Raw genomic sequence first — 25,540 nt, 5'->3', positions numbered from 1 at the left:
AGTATATAAATCAAATGTTGTTGTTGTTATTAATGGGAAAAATAGTTAAAGGTAAAAATAAAAAATAGAATCCTTTTTTAAAGGCTTTTTTCACTTCTTTTTAAAAAGACTTTTTAAAAAGAAAAACCATAAGAGATCTGCAGCCTAAACCTTGTTTGCTCAGTAAGATCCGCTAAGGTCTAAACCAATTGGAAAGCAGTTATGAAATGGTGTATCATAAAGCAACAAATAAATTGGAGTTACTTTTTAATATATAGGCTTAGGGCTGTAGAACAAAGGTTGGGAAAGACTACTACTTCTGGATCCCATTCAAAGCTTGTGTCTGAGCATCTTCTGGAGAAGAATACACTAATCTGCCTTATAACTAACAGTGCAATCCTATGCAGAGTTATTCCAGTCTAAGTCAATTGAAGTCAATGGGCTTAGACTGGAGTAACTCTCCATAGGATTGCGCTGTAAGTCAGGCCATTGGTTTATCCAGCTCAATGGTCTGCAGTTCATTGGACCTTCAGTGGTGCCTGTTTCCCCACCTGCTGCATTGCAAGCCCTTGCAGAGCTGCCATTATTGTTGCTTTTTGGAAAGGACCTACTACTAAAGAATGCCCAGAAATTCTACCTGAGTAGAATTCTTAGTAGACCTGCTTTGGATTGCTCTCCTAGTGATAACACATAATTACACTTAACAAGTTTTTTTAAAATTATTGTTATAGTTTAGTTGGGGTTCAAATATCATTTGATTTTTTTTAAAAAAAAAAAAGCTGTGGCAGCAATCTTATTTAGTTACAACAGAATGGACTGTTAAAAAATGTAACTAAGGTAAGGATTTGTAATTGTGCGTTCTCATATAAAATATTGCAAAATATACACCACTTGTCTTTTTCACATTTTTAAGCAGGCTCAAAGAAGGAAGTACAGAAAGATCATGAGACCAACAGACCTGCCATTTCATCTCCTAAGAGACTGGTGGTATCTGCTACCAAGCTCCACTCACCAGGTATTTAGACATTGAGTGTATTTGTTTTAAGGTTGGACAGTTTCATCTTGTCAAAGTTGCAGATTTTTCTTAACGCGCATAAAATTTTGGAACCATACTGGTAAAAGGTTTGTGTTCTATCCTCATTAAATGGAATTAATCCATTCCAAAGAAGAGGCTTCCAAGAGAGCTCAAGATGGATACTCCAAATGAGTGGCGAGATCCCAATTATTTGTACATGCTGACAAATATGCCTAATGATAAGCACTAAGATCCAGAAAACCAAATTCTCCTTCATTAATTGCAAGTTGCATCCTTTTTAAAGAAATCTCAAAGTCATTAATTCAGGAATGGAAGACTGAAGTTCTGAAATAAATAATAAAAGATCATCTGCATATGAAATAATTTTAAATTTTAAAGAGTTATGTATAAAGCCATGCATATTATTAATTTGTCTAACGGCACAAGCCAGAGTTTCCAAACATAAATCAAAATTAAGAGGAGATAGAGGACAACTTTTAAAGAGGGATTGGTACAAAAAATATATAATTGATCTGTACCCTAGATCTAGTGGATGTATACAAAATACTAATCCATTTCAAAAAAAATTGAGGGAAGCCAAATTTAATCAACACAGCGAAAATAAATTTCCACTGTATTTTGTCAAGTGATGTTTCAGAATAGCAACTTGATCTTTCTATTTAATGCAATCAGATCAGCAGCCAGTCAGGAGTATCAGATCCTTGCCTACTCTGTGTAAATCCTACCTGGTCTACATGCACCAAGGTTCTAATAACCTTTTGAAGTCTGTTAGCAAGAATGGCAGCTAATATCTTAATGTCCACATTCATCAAAGAAATAAGATGAAAATTTGCATATCTTTGCCTGGCTTTGGAATGACATTAATATAAGCATTCTGCAGTGATGCTGGCAATATACCAGCATCACTGAAAAGGTTTTGTACCATTCAATAGGGAATATTTGAAGTATTGATATGCTACCTACCTCCTGATGAAGTCAGGACTCAAAGAGAGTTAACAGTAAAATAAAATACATTAACACTGTACAAAGTCACATAATTAAAAATATGAAAACAGCAAATAAAAATACAATAAATAAAATCCATTAAAACAACACTACAAACTACCACTTTAAAAATACCTTGTGCAGATGTTTCTTTTTGGTTCAGATTCTCCAGAAATCCAAGGTGGTAGAAATTGTTCCACCCGCCACCACCAAACTCTTTTGGGAGGGTATTCTAGAGGCATGGGACAGCCCCTGAGAAAGCCTTAGCCGTGGGCTGTTACAGAACATGTCCTAGACAGAGGGGCACAGCCAATAGGTTTTACTGGGAAGAATAAAGCTGCTACATGGGAACATTCAAGGAGAAGCAGTTTTTTTGTGATGTAGGCTGCAGGACTCAAAGGGCCCTTTTCACCACCTTTATTTCTCTTTCTCTTGTTTGGTGGGGAAGGTACAGAGGAAGTTGTTATGTTTATCTTGGTGTTCATTTCCTGCTTGGCATCTTCAGTTCAGTTTTAAAAAATAGAAAATGGCTGCCCATTTGCTCTGAGTTTCCTTGTGGTTGGCTTCTAGATTCATGAAGTCTACATAGCAGTTGATAGGTTTCTTTGACAGATTTGGCAAAGAGCAGGCAGGAGAGAAAGGTTATTTATTTATTGTACATGAACAAACAAACAAATCTATAAACTATAAATAATGAACCTCAAACTGGCAGCGCACACAGCAGGCAAGCTTCATTATAGCAATAGACAAAGTGAATCCCATTAGGTTATCTCTTTGAATGGGATGAAATCACGACTCCTCCGAAATAAAAAGCTATTCTTGTTAATTGCTTAAAATAAGGCAGGCTATTTTAAAAACACGAATTTCTCTCAATTTTTTAAAAAATAATAACAGTATAAATAAAGAACTGTCACCACTAACAATGGCAACATCCCCTCACATTGTGACAACAGAATTGGAGCTTTAGATTTCCTGTAGTTGTAGTTATTTTCTATAGATAATTTGAAAAGAAAAAAATAATGCTGCTCCACTGGCACGCAGTCATCAGATACAGGCCTCTCCTCTCCCTTTCCCTCCTCCTGTTCCATTTCAAAAGACTTTCACATCAAATTTAGAACATTTTTACAATACTTCTATCTTTAAAGAACCATTTTACAAGATGCAATGAGATGCTGCACTGAACAGGGACAGAGACGGATGAGTGTACTGTGGCTTATACATAAATTGTTCCTAGGACCATGTCATTTCTTGATTCATTGGATTAATAGATTAAAACCATTTCGATCAATTAAAAATGTGCCCCAAATAAACCAGGCAGCAGATTTTTGTTTCACGTACATTATTTTTAATGCAAGAACCTACATAAACCAGGGGTTGCAGGCACGATTGTCAAAGAGGCATTCCTCCTTCTCTAACACACTGAAAGAAATGCCTCTCCAAAGAGCCAAGCTAGATGTTATTCAGGAGACCCGTGATATAGATATCCCATAGATATTTTTCAAATGCCTAAAAACAGACTATTCCGACTGGGGCCACAACACTGGGTAACTATTCTCTCGTAACATTTTTCAGTTGCAAATGGCATCACCTGATGATACTGTTTGCTCCGTGAAGGGATGCCATACATGTTAACCATACTTTTTGTCATCATTGAAACATTAACCCAAATTGGGGGGCCCTCGTATCTCTTTTTAACCCTCTAAAAGAAGTGCAAATCCTAATCACAGATCTCCCAGGTCACATCTTTTTGGCTGTAAGTATTATCCAGTGAATCATACATATATAATTTAAAAACAGAATATTGTTTTCTTAAGAACAATTTTATTCATATGCAATCATCTACAGTTCTAGCTGGTTCATTTATTAAAATTGATGCACTTGATAGGTAAAGGTTTCTTTAATCTGGTGACAGCCGTAGTTGTTACTCCTTTTTATTGTGGCTATTGTCCAAATATGAGATACCCCCAGGAAAACTGTTAATATTTAAAGCTGTGGATGTATTTCTTCCTTTGGCTTACAGATGGACAAAAGGAAATGCTTCTTTACACAATGAATGATTAAAATGAGGAATTTGCTGCCAGATGATGTCATGATTGACACAGGGTATAGATAGCTTTAAAATGGGGTTGAACAGATTCATGCAGGATAGGTATCCGTGGCTACTAGCCATGGTGGCTAAAAGGAACCTCTGCATTCAAAGGCAGTGAACCTCTGAATATCAGGGCCAGAAGACAACTTCATGGGAAGGCCTTGGCCTCTATGCCCTGTTGTTGGCCCTCAGCATAACCAGTTGGCCACTGTGTGCGACAGGATGCTGGACTTGATGGGCCACTGGTCTGATCCAGCAGGGCTCTTCTTATGTTGTTGTCAGCAGCATGTAGCAGCCACAACCCAGTGCACAATTACATACGTTTCACTGATGCTCATTCTAATAGGAATTATGCATGCATAGTGGAAGAGAGTTATAGGATATAGGTTCATTCATTCATTCAGGCACTTCTTACCTGACTTTCTCCCAAATGGGGACCCAAAACAGCTCACAAAAATGTAATTTAAATAAACAAAAAGAAAAAATTACTATACACTGAAAAAGTACAATAAAGATAATAAAAACATTAAATTATATGAGATTTCATCCTGTACTGATCTTAGAGACCCAAGAGAGTGTAATTTTTTTCTTTTTTGAGGAGCTGGCAAAAGGAATTCAGAATCCATCTCAGCATAATTAGTACATTTCCCATAATATATGAAAGCTACAGAATGAAAACGAAATTTGCATACTTACTGAGTTGTCCTTTTAGACCCAGATGAACAGTGGGTTTCAACTTTATCCCTAAGGGGGGGAAAATCACAAGGACATTTCAGAGCATTCCGAAGGACAACTTAGGGACACACTTCAAATACAGGAAGGCTGTGGGGAATTGGCGAAAGCGCAGGATGAAATTTCAGGGAAATGTTGCTTAATTAAATCCCAATCAATTTAGCTATGGAGTCCTCGAAGAAGTCGCTCTGAAGCAGTCCCACTGATCTTGCTGTTGTGCTCTTTTAATTTCAATTGGATTCGGATATAGTAAACGGTTCACATGTTTGGGAAACAGAACATGTTTCTTTCCAAAAATGGTCTGGCTCTATTGCGGTTTCTTTTAGCAGTAAATCACAGCAAAGATACAGCTGCTAAGGATGACCTTAAGGATGCTTCTAAGGGGCTGCTGCTTCAATAGCTGCAGAGACCTCCAACAGCTGAAGTAGCATGGCCCCATGGCATGGCAAGAGCAACAGAGCGAACCCACCCAGTTGCTGTGCCGGGGCAACCCACCCTAGCCTCCAACTAAAGCTTCCTGAACACACAAGCACTCAAAATCAAAGGTCTACAAGGACACTTCAGCTGCCCAGGCCCTTGTACAGGGCGGCCAACCACACTACTTCTCTCTTTGCCCCCTTCATTCTTCCTGCCTGGAAGAAGCCTTTTGTGTTGCTACAGTTGACCTGCCCAGGGATGGTGGCTGAAATAACAGCACTGAGAGCTGCAATTGCAGTCTAGGCACCCAAAATGGTATTAGGTTGTCTATCACCAGTAATAGCATCAGCTGCATCCTCCATGCTGCAGTTCATAGGATCTGGGTCTGTAAGGCCACAAATCATGCAGTCAAGTTTCTTACATTTTGGAAAATTGCAGGGGTCAGCACACCTGGAGTGCAGTTGATGAGCTGCATCCATGGCAAGATACTGTCCAGGCTGAGCCAAGAGTGCTATACTTGGGCTTACGGTTGGGTCAACATCCCTCTTGAGCTGCAATGGCTACTGAGGGACCTTAATACCTAGCAGGATAAAAATGTTATACATTCATGGAAAACCCTATTGAGGAATTTTGCCACTCTTAGCAAAACTCTTGTGAAGTGCCTGTGAAGTTAAAAATTGAAGGGAGAACTGTTACCTGGAATGGTCTCCTTGCGAGTAAACAGAGTGGGGGATTAGCAAGCAAGGAGGACAGCTATGAGAAAGGCTGGTAAACACAGGATCTTTCTCACCAATAATGTACAGAGTCCTTTCCCAAGGATACACACATGCGAAGCTGGTGTTCTTAATTAAAGGATGATTGTTTTATTTGAGGGGCAAATGCATACACACAAGATTGCACACAAACACACAAGAGGCCTAGGAAAAGCAGTTGTGAAGGTGGAATAGATTTGAGGGATTGCAAGGCGATAATTACCTATCTGGAGAGCAGGGAAGTCTGCGGAGGGAGAGCTTCAAACACCAGCGTTCTCAGCCAGGAGAGCAAGAGGCTTAGGGCAAACCTCAAGGGAACAGTGCTTTGGATCCGATAAGCGTTTACATTTTGATTGGGGCCAGGGCCCTACCTTTATAGGTAAAACATGCCCTGAGGTTGAAGAACCCACCTAGTTGTTAGAACCAAGACTCCAACTGTCTGTTCCTGGGGTTAACAAAAGGTTTGATTACCTTGATTGGTAGCTGCTGGGGCGTGTGAAAGAGAATGCAAAATTTGTTCTAGTGCTGCACAAAGAGGCAGTTTGTTAATGAAGTCCACCGGTGCTAAGTTGATTAATTTAGTTGGGGAATGTATCTGCCCAGGAACAAAGGTAAATACTTATGAATGTCATTTGATTAGCTCCTCAATCAAGGACAGGAGATCTCATCATGGAAGGAGGGAAAGGAATGTGTTAAGTGGGGATGACTCTGCGAAACCTTTGTTGCACTAGAGTCCTTAGGGGTTGGGGAGACTGCAAAACTAATCACCGCGAATCTCTCCACATTCCTATGCGGCATTCCATTCATGCCTGGGTGTCCTGGGCGAGACTCAGCAACTGTTAGCTGGCAGTCCTCTGGCTGCAATACAAACTGCCATTTTAAATCCAGAGGCCTGGTGCCATTTAATATCACAGGCAGCCATATTAAAATGGCTATTAAAGATGGCGGCCGGGCCAACTGCTTACAGAACCTTCACATTTCATATTAGAAAGCATTTTGGTGGCAACTCTAATGATAGCTGACTTACATATTACAGCAACTATATGAAGAGCCCCCAAAACACTTCTCTAGAGCAGTTTTCCACCCAGTGCATGTAATGTTCAACAGCTTCTCTGCTTGCACACTGGCCCAAATGCATGTTGAAAGTTCACAGCCCTAGCAATCTCTGAGCGTGACTCCAGATCAAGATCTTTTAAACGTTGCAACAACTGAGGAAGGCAGTAATGATTTCCAGCATTATAAAACGTCACACTCTTCACTGCATTGTTCACGGCTTTATAATGCTGGACGAATCAGCACTTGCTTATCTATCTAAAGTTTTCCTGTGGAGTCAACAACTGCACTGCCTTAGTCAGGCATAAAATATTGATTTTTAAAAACATCATGGGGCAGATTTTTAAATCCTTAGACCCTTTTCTCACCCATCCCTTTCTAAAGGAATTTATTGCAAGTGGCGCCTGCAATTTGTTAAAGGTCTCTGACAGATCATTGGGACTCATGAGACTGTGTTTGAACACTGAAGTCAGCTACATAAAACATCTGTGAGCATCACAAATCACACGGAAAAGATCCTCAAAGCAAAGGAACTGTTCTCAGAATGGATGCCAGCCTGTCCTGTTTCACAGTCATTGTGCTTTTGACCTCTCGGGTGCCATAGTGTGATTTGGATGTATTAGCAGGCTGTCTTTAAGAGAGAGAGAGAGAGAAACTCAAGTGGTTTTTATCTTTCTGCTTTGCTAGAAATGAGGTCAGTGAATTCCTTGAGATTTGAAACTTGGTGATAAAATTCTATTTCTTCTTCTTGACAGTTGTGTGAAACAAACTCACTCATTTGAAGCATCAGTTCAAGCTTCTGCATCACTATCCTGAAGGGTTATTTAATTCTTTCCGTCTGGGCTACATTCCACACACACCCCTTTTCTGCATAATATCACTGCTTGTGTAATATCCATTGCGGTAATTTCTGATCTGATTTCTCAAAGACGTTATTTTGTCTCCTGTGTCTTCCTGTTGCCAATTCTGAGTTTTTTTTAAAAAAAAAACATTGGTACAGCTGATCCTGAATTTATTCTTTTACATGCCCAAGTCCAAAAGCAAAAGGAAGGAATTGGCCCTGAATCAAAACTATTCAGAAGGTGTCCCACAAAGAGATGGCCATCGTCTGTAGCAGGACATTGGCCTGACTGCCTTTGATAGTGACTTGGCTGTTTAAAAGGGTGGCTGACTGATGGGGCACCATTGACTGGAAAGTTCTTCTGCACAAATGCCACCACAAAGAATGGGAGTGGCACAGTGATAGGACTGTGCTCATGTGAACCATCCATGCATTCCAGGGAGGTTTGCACAGGATAACTTTGTGTTTGTTTACATTATTTATAGTCTGCTTGCTCACTGACACTCAAGGTAGAGCATGAGTCAGTACAGTCCATTTCAAAGACATTTCAAAAATAATGTAATGGGGTAAATAAAAGCAAATTTGCAAAGATTTGAACCCATCAAAAATCTAATAAAGTTGAAGAAATGCTGAAACAGATCATAATCTATTATACGACTGGCATATTAAACAACATAGAAAATATCTAGTACGATTATACTTACAGCAACAGACAGTACATAATAGTAAAGTCTATAGTCCCTATACTTATGCATCTCTTTGAAACCACTTCCTTACAGCACAGCCCTCTAATCTGAGTCAAAATCCACTTTAACTAATTCAGTTTTGCATAGTTTGCAGAAAGCCAGGGGAGCGGGAGCTTTCCTGACCTCTTCAGGTAGGCTGTTCCTTCAAGGGGAATGCAACCTCATCCAGAATGAGTGACGCCCTAAGGTCTGGGTCAGAACATCTGTTCAACATTTGGCCACTCCAAAACTGTCTCTGGGAAACTGGTCAGGGTTTCTACAGCCTTTCTGGTATCATCCAGAAGCACAGGATAGAGCTGAGTGTCATCGGCCTATTGGTGACAGCTTGTCCCAGATCTACAGATGACCTCACCTGGAGCTTTCGTGGAGATGTTGAAAAGCATAGGGGACAAGATGCAGCTGTAGCACTGTAGAATCTCTTCTGCAAGTGAACATTCCTTTTAAAATAGACACCTGAGAACAAAAGAGTCTCGTGATCTATTTCATAACAACACTTATACCACTAGACCACAGAACTATTAAAGAACTGTTCTCTTCTTCAGACTCTTTCTTACAAGCTGACAGCCCTTAGGCTGAACAGAAGTTAGAAGTTTATTTATTTTTCAGCTATCAAGCAAAAACCATGTGTCCCAACCAATAGTCACTCAGCATTGTCATTTTTAATTTAAAATCAATCTAATCAATCTTGAAATTGTCAAATATACAAGGATCACAAAGATACAAAAATGTTCCATATATCAGAGATATTAAAAGCAGACATGCATTCATAGGTACATGTGCTGTGGGTTTTCTTTTTCTTGAGGTGACATCCTACCCACATCTCATCAGCTTCTGCTTATGCTCACTGCATTATCACGATGTCTGTCCAGCAGGAAAAAAGTGTTCCCCTGAGGAAATGTGGCCAATTCTTCCTGAGTCTTGAGGAAAATGGTGTCCCTCTAACCACTTTAAGTAAAAGTCATCTGTTGGCGATTGTAGCAAGTCAAGAATAGATGTAAGAATGGGATTGAGCTGTCAGGAGCTGAGACTCTGTCTTAATCCTTCCATGATTGAGACAGGCCCAGAGTCTCACAGAATTTCAGTAACTTCATGTGTTAGCTTGCTGAAGATACATATTTACAATAAGCAGGGCTTTTTTTCTGGGAAAAGAGGCAGTGGAACTCAGTGGGTTGCCCTCGGAGTAAATGGTCACATGGCTGGTGGCCCCGCCCCCTGATCTCCAGGCAGAGGGGAGTTGAGATTGCCCTCCGTGCCGCCGAGCGGCGCAGAGGGCAATCTCAACTCCCCTCTGTCTGGAGATCAGGGGGCGGGGCCACCAGCCATGTGACCATTTTCAAGAGGTTCCGGAACTCCGTTCCCCTGCGTTCCCCCTGAAAAAAAGCCCTGACAATAAGCCTCGATATATTAAAGAGTAGTCTGAGAACATCGAACTGACATCTGATGTGCTCTGAAGGATTCATAGCAGTATTGGATTGTATACATACCGCTGTGCCGTGCAGAATCCCTTCACCTGAGAACAAAGTTTTGTTTTGGTGATCTGGAGGCTTTCACGAGCAAATTCACTGATAGAAAACTCCCTTTTTTCCTCCAACAGAGCTGTGAAAAAGCAGTGTCGGTACACACAAAGTAATAAATTACAGCCTTGGGTATTCTATATTGTTTCTTGCAGGACACCCTAAACAAAGGTCATCTGTTACAAGGAATGGATTTTCTACAAAGCCTGATCTGCAGAATCGAGAGGCCGAGCGGCAGTTCATCCAGCAAATGAAGGAGAAGTGTGATGAACAGGCCAGGCGGCTCAGCCGTATCCAGGAGGAACTCAGAAGAACTGGCTGTGGCTTTGATGTCTTTGTTATAACTACTCAGCATTTCTTTAGGAAGGTAGGACTTCTTTTGCTATCCATCTTCCACAGGCTGTTGCCGTTGTAACTTAAAGCAGAACAACATTATTTCTCATCCTTGCCCAGTGACTTCTGGGAAGCCTCTTGGTTATTGCACAGGGTGTGAGACAGAGAACACATGCATGTACGTGTGAAACTTGGGCTGTGTGTTCATAGGAAGCAAAAATACCCAGACAGACTGTTTCAGTTTAAACAGGGAAAGCATTAAGCAGCCCAGCACCTTACCATCCATCTAGCACCAGCATATTCAGTGCAGGTGCATGGCACAGCTTGAATAGTTCATTCATCAAGTATACATCAGGGAGCTGCATTTGTATATTAACTAATCCAAAATGGGAATAGAGGCATCCCCCCTCCCCCAAGACAATGTGCCTGCAGAGGTCACAGGCAAATACACTTGGCCATGGGCAACAGAAGAAATGTTTCACTGTCATTTTTCCCTGATGAGCTGTAAAGTGGTTGGAGTGAGCGAAGCATTTTCAATCAGGAAAATAGTACCAAGGACCAAAGTTAAAGTCAAAGTTCCACAATGCCATGACTCCGATCCTCCCTCCCCTCCCCATATGCCTGCTTTTTGGGACCAAGTTACACATCTGGAATTCCAGTCATGGAATGCCAGTATTATATCTGGTTTGGTCTTGAAGTGGATGAACCAATTGTCTGTCTCATATAAGGCAGATTTCTATCTTTACATGTCTTAGAAGAGAGTAAATTCAGTTTTGTAAATAAAGGCTCCCTAAAAATATCATTCCACTAAAGATATGACCTATAGAAATGGCGATCCTGCACAGACAGTGTTCTGAATAAATACTTTAGTAGAGGGGTGGGGAGACAACATTGAAAATGACCCTAAAACTAAACTGGGGCTCAAAAACTAACAATGTAATCCTGTGCCGAACTGCTTCATAGAATCATAGGGCTGGAAGATACCTCTAGGGTCATCTAGTCCAACACCCTGCATAATGCGGGAAATTCACAGCTACGCCCTCCTAACTGCCCCAGTGACCTCTGCTCCATGCCCAGAAGATAGCAATACAGCTCCTGGATCCCTAGCCAAACAGCCCTGGGGAAAATTGCTACCTGACCCCAAGGTGGTGATTGGCTTTTCCGTGGCCATGTAAGAAGGGCCATGAGAACTAAGCACCGATGTAACCCATTCTGCCCTCCCCCTCATGATCTGCCCAAGTTCACAGAATCAGCATTGCTGTCATATGACCATCTAGCATCTGCTAAAAAACCTCCAAAGAAGGAGAGCCCACCACTTCAGTCTAACCCAACTGAAAAAACATGTTTAGACTGCAACAATTCCACAAAGGATTGTACTGTAAATAGTTTGTTTGCAAATTTCTGGCCAGCCAAATAAATGATGCAAAAGGGAACTTTACTTTTATTTCAGAGTGAAGGAAAATGAAAACTGTTTCTGTCACTTATGAACAATTGGGACCCTCATGGACAGCTGTCTGTTAATAAATCATTATTTATCTTACTAATTAGCAATGGTCAAGCTCTAGCCTTGATTATCTGTATGTAGCTTCATTGACTTGTAGTGGGAAAATCAAACTGTTTTCTGTGCTGTCCTTGGTGCTGAAGTTACTGGACAAGAGGCACACTTGCGATGTTGTGAACGATTGTAGAGGCTAATGTGTCTCAGTCATTTCATGTAGTAAGAAACTATCAAATCTGTAATATTCTTTACTGCCAACTAGGGCAAGTTAGAATAGCCTGATAAACCATGAAAAAGATTCCAATGGCCCAGTTTCAAGCAACAAAATTAAACCAATGGCCGTAATTTCGGTGTTAGAAGCAGCAACAGTGACATCTACTGGGGAGAACCGTAAAATAGCATCCTATATAATCAGAGAACAGTAGTTCCAGCATTGGGTTTAAGTAGACAGGGTAGTAGGTTCTTATCAATATGTTGTAATGAAATAAAAAATGAAACTTTTAGGTGTCACAAGGCTTTTTTGTGTTTCAAAATGAAAAGTAAGAGATCCACTGGATTGTTTTGTTGTTGCATTTCTACTATACAGAATACTTTTGCAATCTTTTATGCCATGCAGAATTTCACTGTCATCTCCTGTCAAACCATATTCATGCCCAATATAATTTTAGGCTTCACATTATTCTGGGTTACTTGTTTATGTTACAGTAAATAACTATTGGTTTTGTATTTATTTATTTGTGGACATCTGAGATATTAATCTGGAATTGTCAGCATTTCCTTAAAAACATTGACTTTCACCAGATTTTTGACATTCACCATAACTTTAAGGATGTGTCTGACTTTGTACTGCTACTTTCTGCTTTGAGATTAAAGAAATAACACATAGAGCCACAATGTGGTTGAGTTAGGTTTTCCAAACAGTGGGTTTGATCCAAAGGGGGCTGTGAACATCTCGAAGATGTCTCCTGCTCACAGATGGGCTGTTTTATACCACACATTAAAGTGGTGTACAAGAAAAAGGAAATGAAGTCCAAAGATGTTCTTCCACTTGTTTAAGAGATTGTGCACCCACCTATATAATCAGAAGCATGGAATCTACTACAGAACCTATTCTGGACTGCATAAACTCTTGCACAAGCCTATATAGAATGGCGCTAATTGTTATTTATCTTCTGCTTGCCCTTCTTTTGATCAAGCCCTTTCTAATGGTGATTAGGTGCCATACATATAGGAGTTCTTAAAGAAGTAATTACTCCACTGTAATTCATGCACAACCCAAGTGACTTTTGAGCTTTAAAAGAAGATAAACTAGTTTTTTCAGCTTTTAGTACTGACCCCAAATTCTTGAATACAATGAATAGTTGTATCCTACCAACATACTGAGGTGTATGATTCTCCTTCTCAATGCAGCCCCCCCCCCATCACTTTTTTTCAGCAAGGATTCTCCAGCCCCTGGTAATTCCTTGGGAGGGGAATCAAAGAGAACAGTGTTAGCAATATGTTACTACACTGTTTGTTCTCTGTCTTGGATGTTTGGGCAAGTTCTTTGCACTATATACCCCCACCCACCCCCATGTGCATTCTAAGTGTGCATGACATAAGATCAAAGAAGTGCAGCTGCATGCTGTTTGCCTGATCATCTGAGAAATGGGAATCCTGGGTGGGGTTTATATAGCGGTTAGGAGAGTTGTGCTCATCAATATGCAGACATGACAAGAAGTAGGCAAGGGGGACTTTTTTCTTGAGCCCAATGCAGTGTTTGTTCTTAGCAACATAACTTTACAGAAACTTGGGTTACTGAGTAAGCCCTGCTCTTTCTCTGCATGCCCTAGGTACTGCCCACTGTGGCCCCTACACTGGTGCCAGGTTTACACCAGTGCAGTGTCAGCTGGGTACTATGCCAGTATAACCCTGAGTTATGTTGCCATGGGCCTGAGTTGTTATGCTGCAGTACACAGACTGGCTTTAGGGTTGCATCTTTAATCTCCCAGTTACCCACACAGAACTCATTTTCTGATTGTTTCAATAAATTCTGTACTACATTCAATAATGATATGTCTTTTCATGAAGTTTTATTTAATCCTTTTAAATAAATTAAAACTACAGCTTTATACTGTCGTTTTAATTCCTTAGTTTTTCTTGTAGTCGAAGAGTTTCATTAGTTGCTGGTAAATTTAATTATTCCACTGGATTTCTTCAGTGATTTCACTGCTGTGCCCTGTCCCCACATATGGACATTTTTCAGCTTCTGTACAAACCTGGTTGCTAGTTTAAGCATGAAAAAACAAAACTTCTTCCTTCCCAAAAGTAAGTTTGCTTAGACTTGCCTGTAGTTGGCAGATGCCATTCTTCACTACATTCCAATATATTTATACCTGTGGTTGATAAACAGGATCCTGGGGTGTGTGTCATTAGTAGATACTACAGTACCTCTGTGGTTTTTGAACTTTATTTGAAATAGTGATTATTACAGAGGCAAACAACTCCAACCATACTTCTCTGTCAGTAACAGCATGTCAGACACTGGAGAGATTTATTTGAACCTCAAGAAGAAGAAAAACTAATAAAATCATACCCAGAATGTTAGTATTAATAATGCATCCGGACCTACTCTTCCTGGATGCAGTCAAGTCATTAAATTTACATGCAAAGGATATTCCGAAATAAAAACACAAACCATCGCCTGCACTAGAAGCCAAGCCATCTGCCTTCTGAGAGCCAAACTAGACATTAAGTGTAAGTCATGGATGCCACAGGAACTTACAGCTGCAAATTTTTCATGGAAATTCAGTCCCTACACTGCATAAGGGCCTGGTTCAGAACAGAGGGCACTATTTGCCCTGCAACACACAAGCATTCCATGGACATGTGTCTCCTCAATAGGCAAATACCAGCCCTCCCCATGGCTGCTGTGATTGGGGAAGTGTCATGGGTGAAGGTTGAAATTCCTGATCCCATCTGAATCAGGCCCCTGTGGCATGTGAAGACTGAACTCCCATGTCAGGCCTAAGCAACTGCAAGTTGCTGTGGTGGCCACAACTTAAATGCAACATCTAGTTTGGATTCATTTATTTAGCTTTATGTACCTCTGTACCTTCAGGCTTCCCACCACTTCCAGGTTCTCCTCACTCTCCAGAGCTAAGTGCAGGTGTGGCCACCTACAGTTCCAGGAGCGCCCCCCCCCCAACCCAACACAGTGATCCTGAGCAGAATCAGGCACACGCGGCATTTTTAAAGCAAGAAAATTCCTGCAGTAAAATGGCTGCAATGTTCCTGGGATGCTGTTTGGTCTAGTTTTCTGAGTCAGATCATCGGTCTTTCTCAGCACTATCCGCTGTAACTGGCAGGACCTCTCCAGGGTCTCAAATGTAGGTCTTTTGCATTATTTAAACTGGAGATGCTGGGGATAGAACCTGGGATCTTCCATGTGCAAAGCAGATGCTCTATCACCAAGCCACAGTTCTGTCTTTCCTTTGGATTTTGAAAGATGGCAATGACAGCTTTGGCCTGTGAGCCAGAGGCCTCCGCCTCTTCTCCCCTGCTGTGTACAAACCATTGTTGCTTCTGGCACAGCAGGTATTAAACAAGTGACGTGGCTGATGTTCAAAGAAATACAGAAAGTACAGGGCTATGTTTGTGTCAGTCCTGGGCTCAGAAATAGATGAAGGCTAGAATCTTTTACCAAAAAAATAGGTCAAAGGCAAAAACAGGCCAGTTCACTCTAAGTCACGTTCCTTCTCTGTTCTCCACTTTTGAACACCTGGTGATCAAGTTCAGACTGAGGTAATTAGCCTTCAGTTAGTACTGATTACATTTTTACCTATTCTGTCTGCAAGCCTTGGGAACCACTAACTTGTCCAATTAGGCAGAACAGAGGCATTCCCCCTGCTGTCACCAAGAACAGGGAGACACACATATGTATGCACATACACACACTTCTTACTGAGCAATTAACTTATTGACTCAGCCTAGTTTTGTAGCAGAGGGCCAGCCTTTGCCATTTAGCAATTATGTAAGTTGCTAATCATGCATTGAGGAATATGAAATGCTTGCTTGATGTTCCATGTACTAAGGTTGCAATCCTATGGATGCTTACCTGGGAGGAAGCCACATTGAATAACATGGACTTACTTTTGAGTAAACTATGGGATTGTTCACATAGTGCAAAGCAGCTTTTTGGTCTCAACCTTATAAATAATAACACGTGAGATCATTCTTCCATGGTAAATGATTAGCGAAAAAATGTGTTACAGTTTCCTTGATTCCTTTTTTAAAAAAAATAGAAAGTAGATGATATTTTTTGCCCCCAACCATAATAAAAATGAGCTAATAAGCATTTTGTCGTGGTGGATTGGCCCTCATTTTCTAGTACTATAGTCTTACATTTCCATTGTGGCTCAAGAGTAAATTGCTCATAAATGACACCCCGTAGAAAAGCAACATTCACAATGCTTCCCATGGCAAAGCCTCTCCAGAGTCATTACAACTACTACCCCAGGGTGTCATTTAATTGTGACCAGTGTCAGAAGTGGTGCATATGTGCAGAAACAGCATGTGGGGAAGCTCTTCGTAGATCGTACCACTTCAGATTGCAGGTGCAGATAGCTTTTGCATTTTTAAAAAACCTTCCATGTGCATATAAACCAAGCATATTAAAATGAAGGCTGGGTGCAGCATTCTTTTCCTTTCTCGTTTGTACTGTACAGGGATAGAGACACTGGGACCGTGATGATAATCTCTGTGCAGTCTGAAGTGCTACAGTCCAGAATAAACCTTGTTGCACATTTGAAACTGTGTTTGAATTAGCTGTCAGTTGGAAAGCAAAATAGAAAAGAGTCCAGTAGCACCTTTAAGGCTAACCAACTTTACTGTAGCATAAACTTTCGAGAACCACAGCTCTCTACATCAGATGCATGAAAAGCAAGAATAGAAAGCAAGGATAGTCTGTGTTATCCTCTTTTTATAAGCATTGCTTACTCATGAACATTGCTTACTCATAAACAGTCTATGGGCCAAGCAACATTTTATATTGGGGATCTGTGACTGGATATCTCAATGTATAGTTTAAAATTTAAGTGAGTAGAGGACGGGCACGGATCTGGATCGGGGAGAGAATATAAGCCTTTCCTTTCACACCTTTTTCCATTAGAAATTCTGTTCCCTCTGAGCTGGGCTGCTGCTCATTCCACCAGAGCAGAGGTCCCCAACATTTTTGAGCCTGTGGGAATTCTGACACAGCATGATGGGTGCACCACAGCCACAAAATGGCTGCCACAGGAGGCAAAGCCAGCCACACCGTGACTGCTTTCAGTCACACAGTGAAGATCCTTGAGCTGTAGTAGTAGCTTCCATCAGACCAGACAGAAAATTATACAAAATTATACATAGTGTGGAGGATGAGAATAGAAAGAACTCTTCTCTCACACCCATAATAGTACAATATAAAGGGCAGCTATGACAATAGATTTGGGACAGACCATAATAAGTAATTCTTCACATAAAGCATAAATAACATATAGAATTCAAGGTGGCTTTAAAAACAGGACAAATTCATTGAAGATGTCTGCCAGTGGATATTACCCTGTGATAACTAAATGAAATCTTCCTGTTCTGAGGCAGTGTGCCTCTGGATACCAGAACAGCATATGAAGGCCAGCCTTCATGTCCTTCTGACAGGCACTACAGAATCATCTGTTTACCTGGGAAAACGAGACAGCTGACTAGATGGTCCCTTGGTCTGACCCAAAGTGCCTTTCCTACAGCTCATAAGGTTTGAGAAAAGACTATTTAATCAATAACCATTTCTATTTTTAATACTTGGTTATTTCTTACCTCGCTAGCATTTCTTGGCTCTTCTGGCATTTTGTTTTTAAAAAGAGCTTATGTACAGCAAATGGCATTCTTTTATTTTCAACACATTAGATAAATTTCAAAATTGGATACCTCAGTTTTTAGCGCGCACACACAAAATCTATCATGGCGATGGTGACATTCAGCCAGGTCCTTTGCTTATAAGAAACTTAATTCTTGTTTGTCTATAACTGCAAGACTATGAATGAAAATCTAATGATGCCATCCACAGAACCTTTGTTTAAAAATGTTGCAATACAAATTGCAATACTGTCTTCACAGTTCTCAAGTCTCAACAAGCACCTTTCTACTTTCAAGAGAGGCAGCCACTATACAAAATGGTCTAACCATTAGAAATGTATTCAGGTACTATTGTAAAATCATATGAACCTTCTAAAAGTGTTGTGGGTGTATGAATAACAACACCACAAATGCTGTGCCTTTGAGGCGTCCTTTCACAAATTTGCTTGTGTTCACCTTGGTGCATACAGGAAAGGATAGATTGTGCCCCTTTCTGCCCGAATTAATTGCATTGTGGACCAAAGCCCAACAGAGTTAACAACATACAGATTTGTATTGACTCAGCAGAAATTTCCATTCTTTCAAAAAAAAAAAAACCCTGCTATAATGACATAGACAGGGGACATGTCCCTTGTGAAAAACTGGGTTGTTCCTTCTCTTATAATAGACTTTTACAATTAACTTGCACTCCAATAAATTAAAACAAGTGACAACAAGAAAAACCGACTCGAGACCCCAAAAGTACACAGAGTTCCTGGATGATCATCAAATAAGAGGTGCAGTCTGCAGAAAATGGTAGGCTGTGCGCACACAATTGCTTCATCAGTTTCTTTGCTGCTGATAAGGCCAATTTAGAATTATCTGAAGCATCATTACTTACCATCCTATTTCCCACTGCAGTTTATTCCAGTGAAATAACATTAGCATGTTTAATTTAATTATGGGAAGATGGGAATAGGAGGTTGCCTGCCTAGCAATTTGATTATAGCTTGGCATTATAGATCTGGTCCCGTTAAGCATGACGAAGCAGCTAGCCTGATGAATTTACCTTGCAAATGATAACCTGCTGATAAAACATTGTAGAGGGAATGATTTTTGAACAAGAAGGGGCATACCTTGGTAGCAGAGCACATGTTTTGCATGCATAATGTCCCAGGTTCAGTCCCTGGCAGTAGAATTAGGAAAGCTGTCTGCTTGAGGCCATTTGCACATGGATTAAATGCCTCAGATTCAAATTCTATTGGGAAGGGGGGGGGGTCCTGCTTTCCCACAGCATTGCTGTGCATTTGTGCATTTCTGATCCCAACCACCACCAACTTTTCCCCAACCATTCCCAAAACTGTGTAACTGCAAAGTTTTGGTGGAAGATTGCAGCAAAGCCTGGATGGCTGCCTGCCATGTGTGTGGGAAACTTTGGATTTTCCCATCCACATGACAGCTATTTTCCCCTGCAAAGTCTGTGTGGCAGCCATACCCTCCCACCACCAGGGGGCATTTTATTTTTTAAATTTGCAACTGAATAGCATTTTATGAGTGTTATTATAACAATGTGTGCAACAGGTTCTCTGAATTCTTAGCTTTCGTTTAAAAAGCAGTAAGTCTGTAGCATTTTTAAAAAACAGCAACTGACTGTTGTTATACTGATATATTGTTATAACAAAATGTGTAATCAGATCTATGGAGTCTTAGATTTCATTTTTTAAAAAGTAAATCTCTAGCCCCTTCTGTGGTAGAGTCAGATCGTATATCTTTGACAGATGTCAAATATTACTATAAGTGTGTGTGTGTGTGTTATGTGCTGTCAAGTTGTCTCTGACCTATGGTGACCCTATGAATGAAAGACCTCCAAAACATTCTATCTTTAACAGACTTGCTCAGATCCTGCAAACTGGAGGATGTGGCTTCTTTTATTGAGTCAAGCCATCTTGTTTTAGGTCTTCCTCTTTTCCTGCTGCCTTCTACTTTTCCTAGCATTATTGACTTTTCCAGAGAATCTTATGATGTGACCAAAGTATTATAGCTTTAGTCTTGTCATTTTCACGTCTAAGGAGAATTCAGGCTTGATTTGATCTAGTACCGACTTATTTGTCTTTTTGGCTGTCCGTGGTATCTACAAAACTCTCCTCCAATGTACCACATTTCAGATGAATCCATTTTCTTCCTGTCAACTTTCTTTACTATCCAACTTTCACATCCGTACATGGCAATGGGGAATACCATAGTTTGGATTATCTTGGTTCCCAGAGAGACATCTTTATCTTTAATGATCTTATCTAGCTCCCTCATAGCTGCTCTTCCAAGTCTCAATCTTCTTCTGATTTCTTCATTGTAGTCCCCCTGTTGGTTGATGATAGAGCCAAGGAATAGAAAATCTTGAACAACTTCAATTTCTTCATTGTCAACTTTAAAATTGTGTAATTTCTCTATAGTCATTTCTTTTATCTCCTTGATGTTCAGTTGTAATCCTGCTTTGGCGCTTTCTCCTTAACCTTCATCAGTAGTCGTTTCACTATTTTCTGCCAGTCGCTTCACTATTTTCTGCCAGTAATATGATGTCATCTGCATACCTGAGCAGTTTGGTGTAGTGGTTAAGAGCGCAGGACTCTAATCTGGAGAACCGGGTTTGATTCCCCACTCCTCCACTTGAAGCCAGCTGGGTGACCTTGGGTCAGTCACAGCTTCTAGGAGCTCTCTCAGCCCCACCCACCTCACAGAGTGCTTTGTTGTGGAGATAATAATGACATGCTTTGTAAACTGCTCTGAGTGGGTGTAAAGTCATCCTGAAGGGCGGTATATAAATTGAATGTTGTTGTCGTTGTTGTTGTTGTTGTTATATCTCAAATTGTTAATGTTCCTCCAACCAATCTTCACTCCACCTTCTAGATCTAATCCAGCTTTCCTTATGATATACTCTGCATAGAGGTTGAACAGGTAGGGAGATAAAACGCATCCTTGTCTGACACCCTTGCCAATTGGAAACCATTCTGTTTCCCCATATTCTGTTCTGACAGTAGCCTCTTATCCAGAGTACAGGTTGCTCATCAAAACAATCAGATGTTGTGGCACCCCCATTTCTTTTAAGACTCTCCATAGCTTTTCATGATCCACACAGTCAAAATCTTTGCTGTAATCTATAAAACAGGCTGATTTTCTTCTGAAATTCCCTGGTATGTTCCATTAGCCATCGTAAATTTGCAATGTGATCTCTGGTGCCTCTTCCTTTTCTGAATCCAGCTTGAACATCTGGCATTTCTTGCTCCATATATGGTAAGATTCTTTGCTGTAGAATTTTGAGCATCACTTTGCTTGCATGGGAAATTAACGCGATTGTCCAATAGTTGCTGCACTCCTTGGTATCCCCTTTTTGGGGGATTGGAATGTAGACTGAGCATTTCCAGTCTGTGGGCCATTGCTTTATTTTCCATATTTGTTGGCATATTCTTGTTAAGATTCTGATGGACTAAATTTCTGTGGCTTGAAATAGCTCTATTGGTATTCCATCTACTCCAGGTGCTTTTTTTCTCTCAATTGCTTTGAGTGCAGCTTTTACTTCACTTTCTAGGATTTCTGGTTCTTCATCAAAAGATTCTTCGTCAAAAGTATCTGACATCCTTCCGTCTCTTTTGTATAGTTCTTCAGTGTATTGTTTCCTTCTTTCCTTTATTTTGTTCTGATCAGATACTGTATTTCCATGTTGATCTTTCAGCATCCCAAGCCATGGCTTGAATTTCCCTTTGATTTCTCAGATCTTTTGGAATAAGTCTCTTATTCTTCCTTTTTTGTTGTTCTCTTCTATTTCTTTGCACTGGTTATTATAATAGAAATCTATTATACATGCAGAGACAAAGAAATCTGTCTCTGCATGCAAGCCGCTGAAAAGCTGCATTTAGAGTTTTGACCCAATTTCTGTTGCCTTTTGCTTTCGCTTCTTGTCTATCTTTAGCAATTTTAAGAGTTTCCTCAGTCATCCATTTAGGCTTATCCTTTCTTTTGGCTACAGGAATAGTCTTTGCACATTCTTCCTTGATAATATCTCTGGTTTCAGCCCATAGTTCTTCTGGCTCATGATCAATTAATCTTAGTATTGCAAATCTGTTCCTTACCTGGTCTTTTAATTTTTCAGGAATATTATTTAGATTGTATTTTGGCACTATGACACTATGTTAGTGTTTCTCTTCAGCTTTATTCTAATTTTTTATATTAGCAATTCATGATCTGTATCACAATCAGCTCCTGGTCTTGTTTTAGCTGAGAGAATAGAGCTTGTCCATCTTCTGCTTCCAATTATGTAATCTATTTGGTTCCTGTATTTGTCACCCAGTGATTTCCACGTATACAATCGTCTTTTTGGTTGCTTGAAGCATGTATTAGCAATGAACAGGTTGTTGGCTTCACAAAATTCTATGAGCCGCTCTCCTGCTTCATTTCATGATCCTAGTCCAAATTTTCCAACTATGTTTGATTCTGCTTTAGCACCTACTTTTGTATTCCAGTCGCTTATGATTATCAGCATATCTTGTTTAGGTGTGTGGTCAATTTCTTCTTGGACACTTGCGTAAAAGTTTTCTATTTCTTCCTCCTCAGCAACCATAGTTGGAGCATAAACTTGAATGATGGTTATGTTGACAGGCTTTCCCTGAAGTCTGCTTGATATTACTCAGTCAGAGATTGCATTGCAGCTCTTAACTGCTTGTGCTATGTCTTGCCTCACTATTAGAGCAACACTGTTTCTTTTGAGTTCATTTCCGCAGTAAAACACTGTGTGATTTTCTGACTGAAAATGTCCTGAGTCGGTCCACATTAGTTCACTCACACCCAGGACTGCAATGTTTAAACGTTCCATTTCTTGTTTTATTTATTTATTTATTTATTTAATCACATTTCTAGACCACCCTCCCCGTCAGACGGGCTCAGGGCGGTTTAACAACAGCTTAAAACAGTAAAAACATTATAAAAACATTAAAACATCATAACAAAACAATTAAAATTGGCGGGTATAAAATATTAAAATACAACATTGTCCTGCATGGGTGGTGGAAGGTCTTCAGTGGTATGGCCGGCGAGAGGATAGCCTAGCCCCCACCAAATGCCTGGTGGAACATCTCCGTCTTGCAGGCCCGGCAGAAAGATAACAAATCCTGCCGGGGCCTAGTTTCCTCAGACAGAGAGTTCCACCAGGTCGGAGCCAGGACCGAAAAGGCCCTGGCTCTGGTAGAGGCCACGCGGACCTCCCTGGTGCCAGGGACCATCAGCAAGCACTTAGTGGCTGATCGAAGCGACATCCGGGGAACATATGGGGAGAGGCGGTCCCAAAGGTATGCTGGGCCCAGTCAGCATAGGGCTTTATAGGGCAGCACCAAAACCTTGAACCGGACCCGGTACTCAACCAGTAACCAGTGCAGCTGATGGAGGATAGGTGTTATATGAGCCATGATTGGTGCTCTGGCAACCACCTGTGCAGCTGCATTCTGAACCAGCTGCAGTTTCTGGATCAAGCCCAAGGGAAGCCCTGCGTAGAGTGAGTTGCAGTAGCTTACCTGTTTTCATACTTCTCACGTTCCATGTTCCTATTATGTGTGTCGTACAGCTTTGGACATTCCTTTTGCATCTATTCACGTCCGCAACTGGATGTCCTTTCGGCTTTAGTCCAGTCCCATCATTAAGTATAGTGCTATTTGTTCTTGTCCTCAGCTCTTCCTCAGTAGCCAATTGAGTGCCCTCTAACCTGGGGGTCCTGTCTTCCAGCAGTATATCTTTTTTCATTCTGGATTGCCTCATTATAGGGTTTTCAAAGTAAGAGATTAGCAGAAGTGGTTTAGCATTGCCTTCTTCCGCCTCACAGTACTAACCAGGGCTAGTTGAAGTAACACTGCTGTTGTCTGTGAAAGATCCTGCACCAGTGTCACCTTCCACTACTGCTGCTGCCCAGTAGCTAACCTTCAAGTATTCCTCTGTTCCCATCACCATTGGAACATTCAATTCTCTTCTGCTGATGTGACTGTTGATTCCTGAAGGGGGTGGATACATCTTAGTCTGATGTCTCAACTTTGACCATTCTGCCTTGAGTGAATCTTCCAGAAGTTTAGACTCTTGACCAAGCCTGTGCTCCTGACGGTGTTGCTTTCAGCTTCACTGACACACTCAAACCCCTTCACTGTGTTAAGGTGTGTATCCAAGAAGGAGATTACTATAAATATCTTTCCCTTTTATAAGAATACACATTCAATGGAGGGCACAAATGTCTCATCCATGGTGCTAGAACTTGAATGAAGCTGATTAGCTTCACAGGACTAACTAAAGTCACAGAACTTTGTTCACAGGACTAATTAAAGTCAGTACTACTTAATTCAGTTCACTTATGGAATTCATTGCCAAAAGATAAAATGATTGAGTTGGATCCACTGACTGCGTTCAGAAGTATTGAAAAATTGAGATTAAACAGAGGTTTGTCAGATGCGAGCACAACTTCTTGTGCTCACTTGCTCCCTTCACTTCTCCGGCCTCCCTCCTTCTCTGTCAAATGAAACTTGATCACATTTTGATCAAGTTGCAGTCTGTGGTGATATCTGTGTATAAGTGTCCTAGCAAAGTAGAGCTTGTTTTCTCCTATCAGACAAGCTTTTAAACTGTGATATAATCTGTTTCAAATCCTAATTTGCAAGGTGTAAGCAACCCCAGTTCATTCATGCACCTTCATTTGGATGCCAGGTCCTCCCATGTGGGCTCCCAGTCCCTGTCTCTCGTCACCACTCAGCCGGCTGACGGGGCGAGGAGGAAGGTGACAGCATGACAACATCACTCCCAGGAGTGATGTCATTGCACCACCACCGGGAGCGCTCCCATACTTGACAGCAAGGTCATCTGAGCTCCAAACAGTGTGAAATCAGGCCTGTTTGGTGCCCAAACAGGCCAAAATTGGTCCTGTGCAAAATGCAGGAGCACTCCTGGCCCCTCCTGCACTTTGCAGTGGGCTGATTTTGGCCCCAAACAAGCCAATTCGAGCCTGTTTGGGACTGAAATCAGCCCGCTGGAAAGTGCGGGAGCAGTCCCACCCTGTGTGATGATGTCACTTCCAAAAAGTGACATCATTGTGTGCCCGCCCCCAAGAGCACATGAGAAGATGTCACCAAAGGTGAGTGCCAGGTCTCCCACCTCCCACCAGGAGGGTGGCGGACCTGGCAACCCTATTTGGATTTCACAGTTAATTGGAGCTTGATAAGACTGGGAGATTTTCAATTAATGTCTGTGGGAGGAGGGAGAAGCAAGGGAAGCCTGCAGGCATCACAAACAACCTGCATATGTGCCTGAGGCTGATACACTTGTGTTTAATCTTCTGACATCAAAATACAAACAATTCACTTCCATTAAGATGATGATCTCCAGTGTGGCACCCAAGATGTCCTGACACCTGCCAGTATGTTTTCTGGCACCAGCTTGTTGAGTTTTGGTCTTTCTTTGATAAATTAAAAAGAATGCTTCAACTTACTCTTTATGCCTGACTGACTAGTAAAGTACCGTGCTCCTCCCAAGCAAGTACATCACAGCCATATATGCCTGCTGCTTGGTCATAAACACACACTTTTAAAAGTCTCTGAACTTTGAAATCTTGCTGTATGATCACATAGGGAACAAACTCTTTTGTTTGTCTGGAAACAGAAACCAAAGCAAGAAGCCAACTTTTCCCAAAGAGGAATC

General features: G+C 41.0%; 1 protein-coding gene across 2 annotated transcripts in view; it reads left to right on the top strand.

Annotated features, from left to right (window-relative positions):
• The window catches only part of MTUS2 (microtubule associated scaffold protein 2), a 277,327-nt gene that overhangs the window by 189,967 nt on the left and 61,820 nt on the right, over window positions 1-25,540 (top strand). For both annotated transcript variants that reach the window (XM_054974319.1, XM_054974318.1), the window contains 2 exons: window positions 896-994; window positions 10,299-10,510. In XM_054974319.1, coding sequence (XP_054830294.1) covers window positions 896-994; window positions 10,299-10,510 — 311 coding nt within the window. The remainder of the gene's footprint in view (window positions 1-895; window positions 995-10,298; window positions 10,511-25,540) is intronic.

This window comes from Eublepharis macularius, chromosome 3 (assembly GCF_028583425.1).
Source record: "Eublepharis macularius isolate TG4126 chromosome 3, MPM_Emac_v1.0, whole genome shotgun sequence".
NCBI lineage: Eukaryota > Metazoa > Chordata > Lepidosauria > Squamata > Eublepharidae > Eublepharis > Eublepharis macularius.
This window is presented reverse-complemented; position numbering and strand designations above follow the sequence as displayed.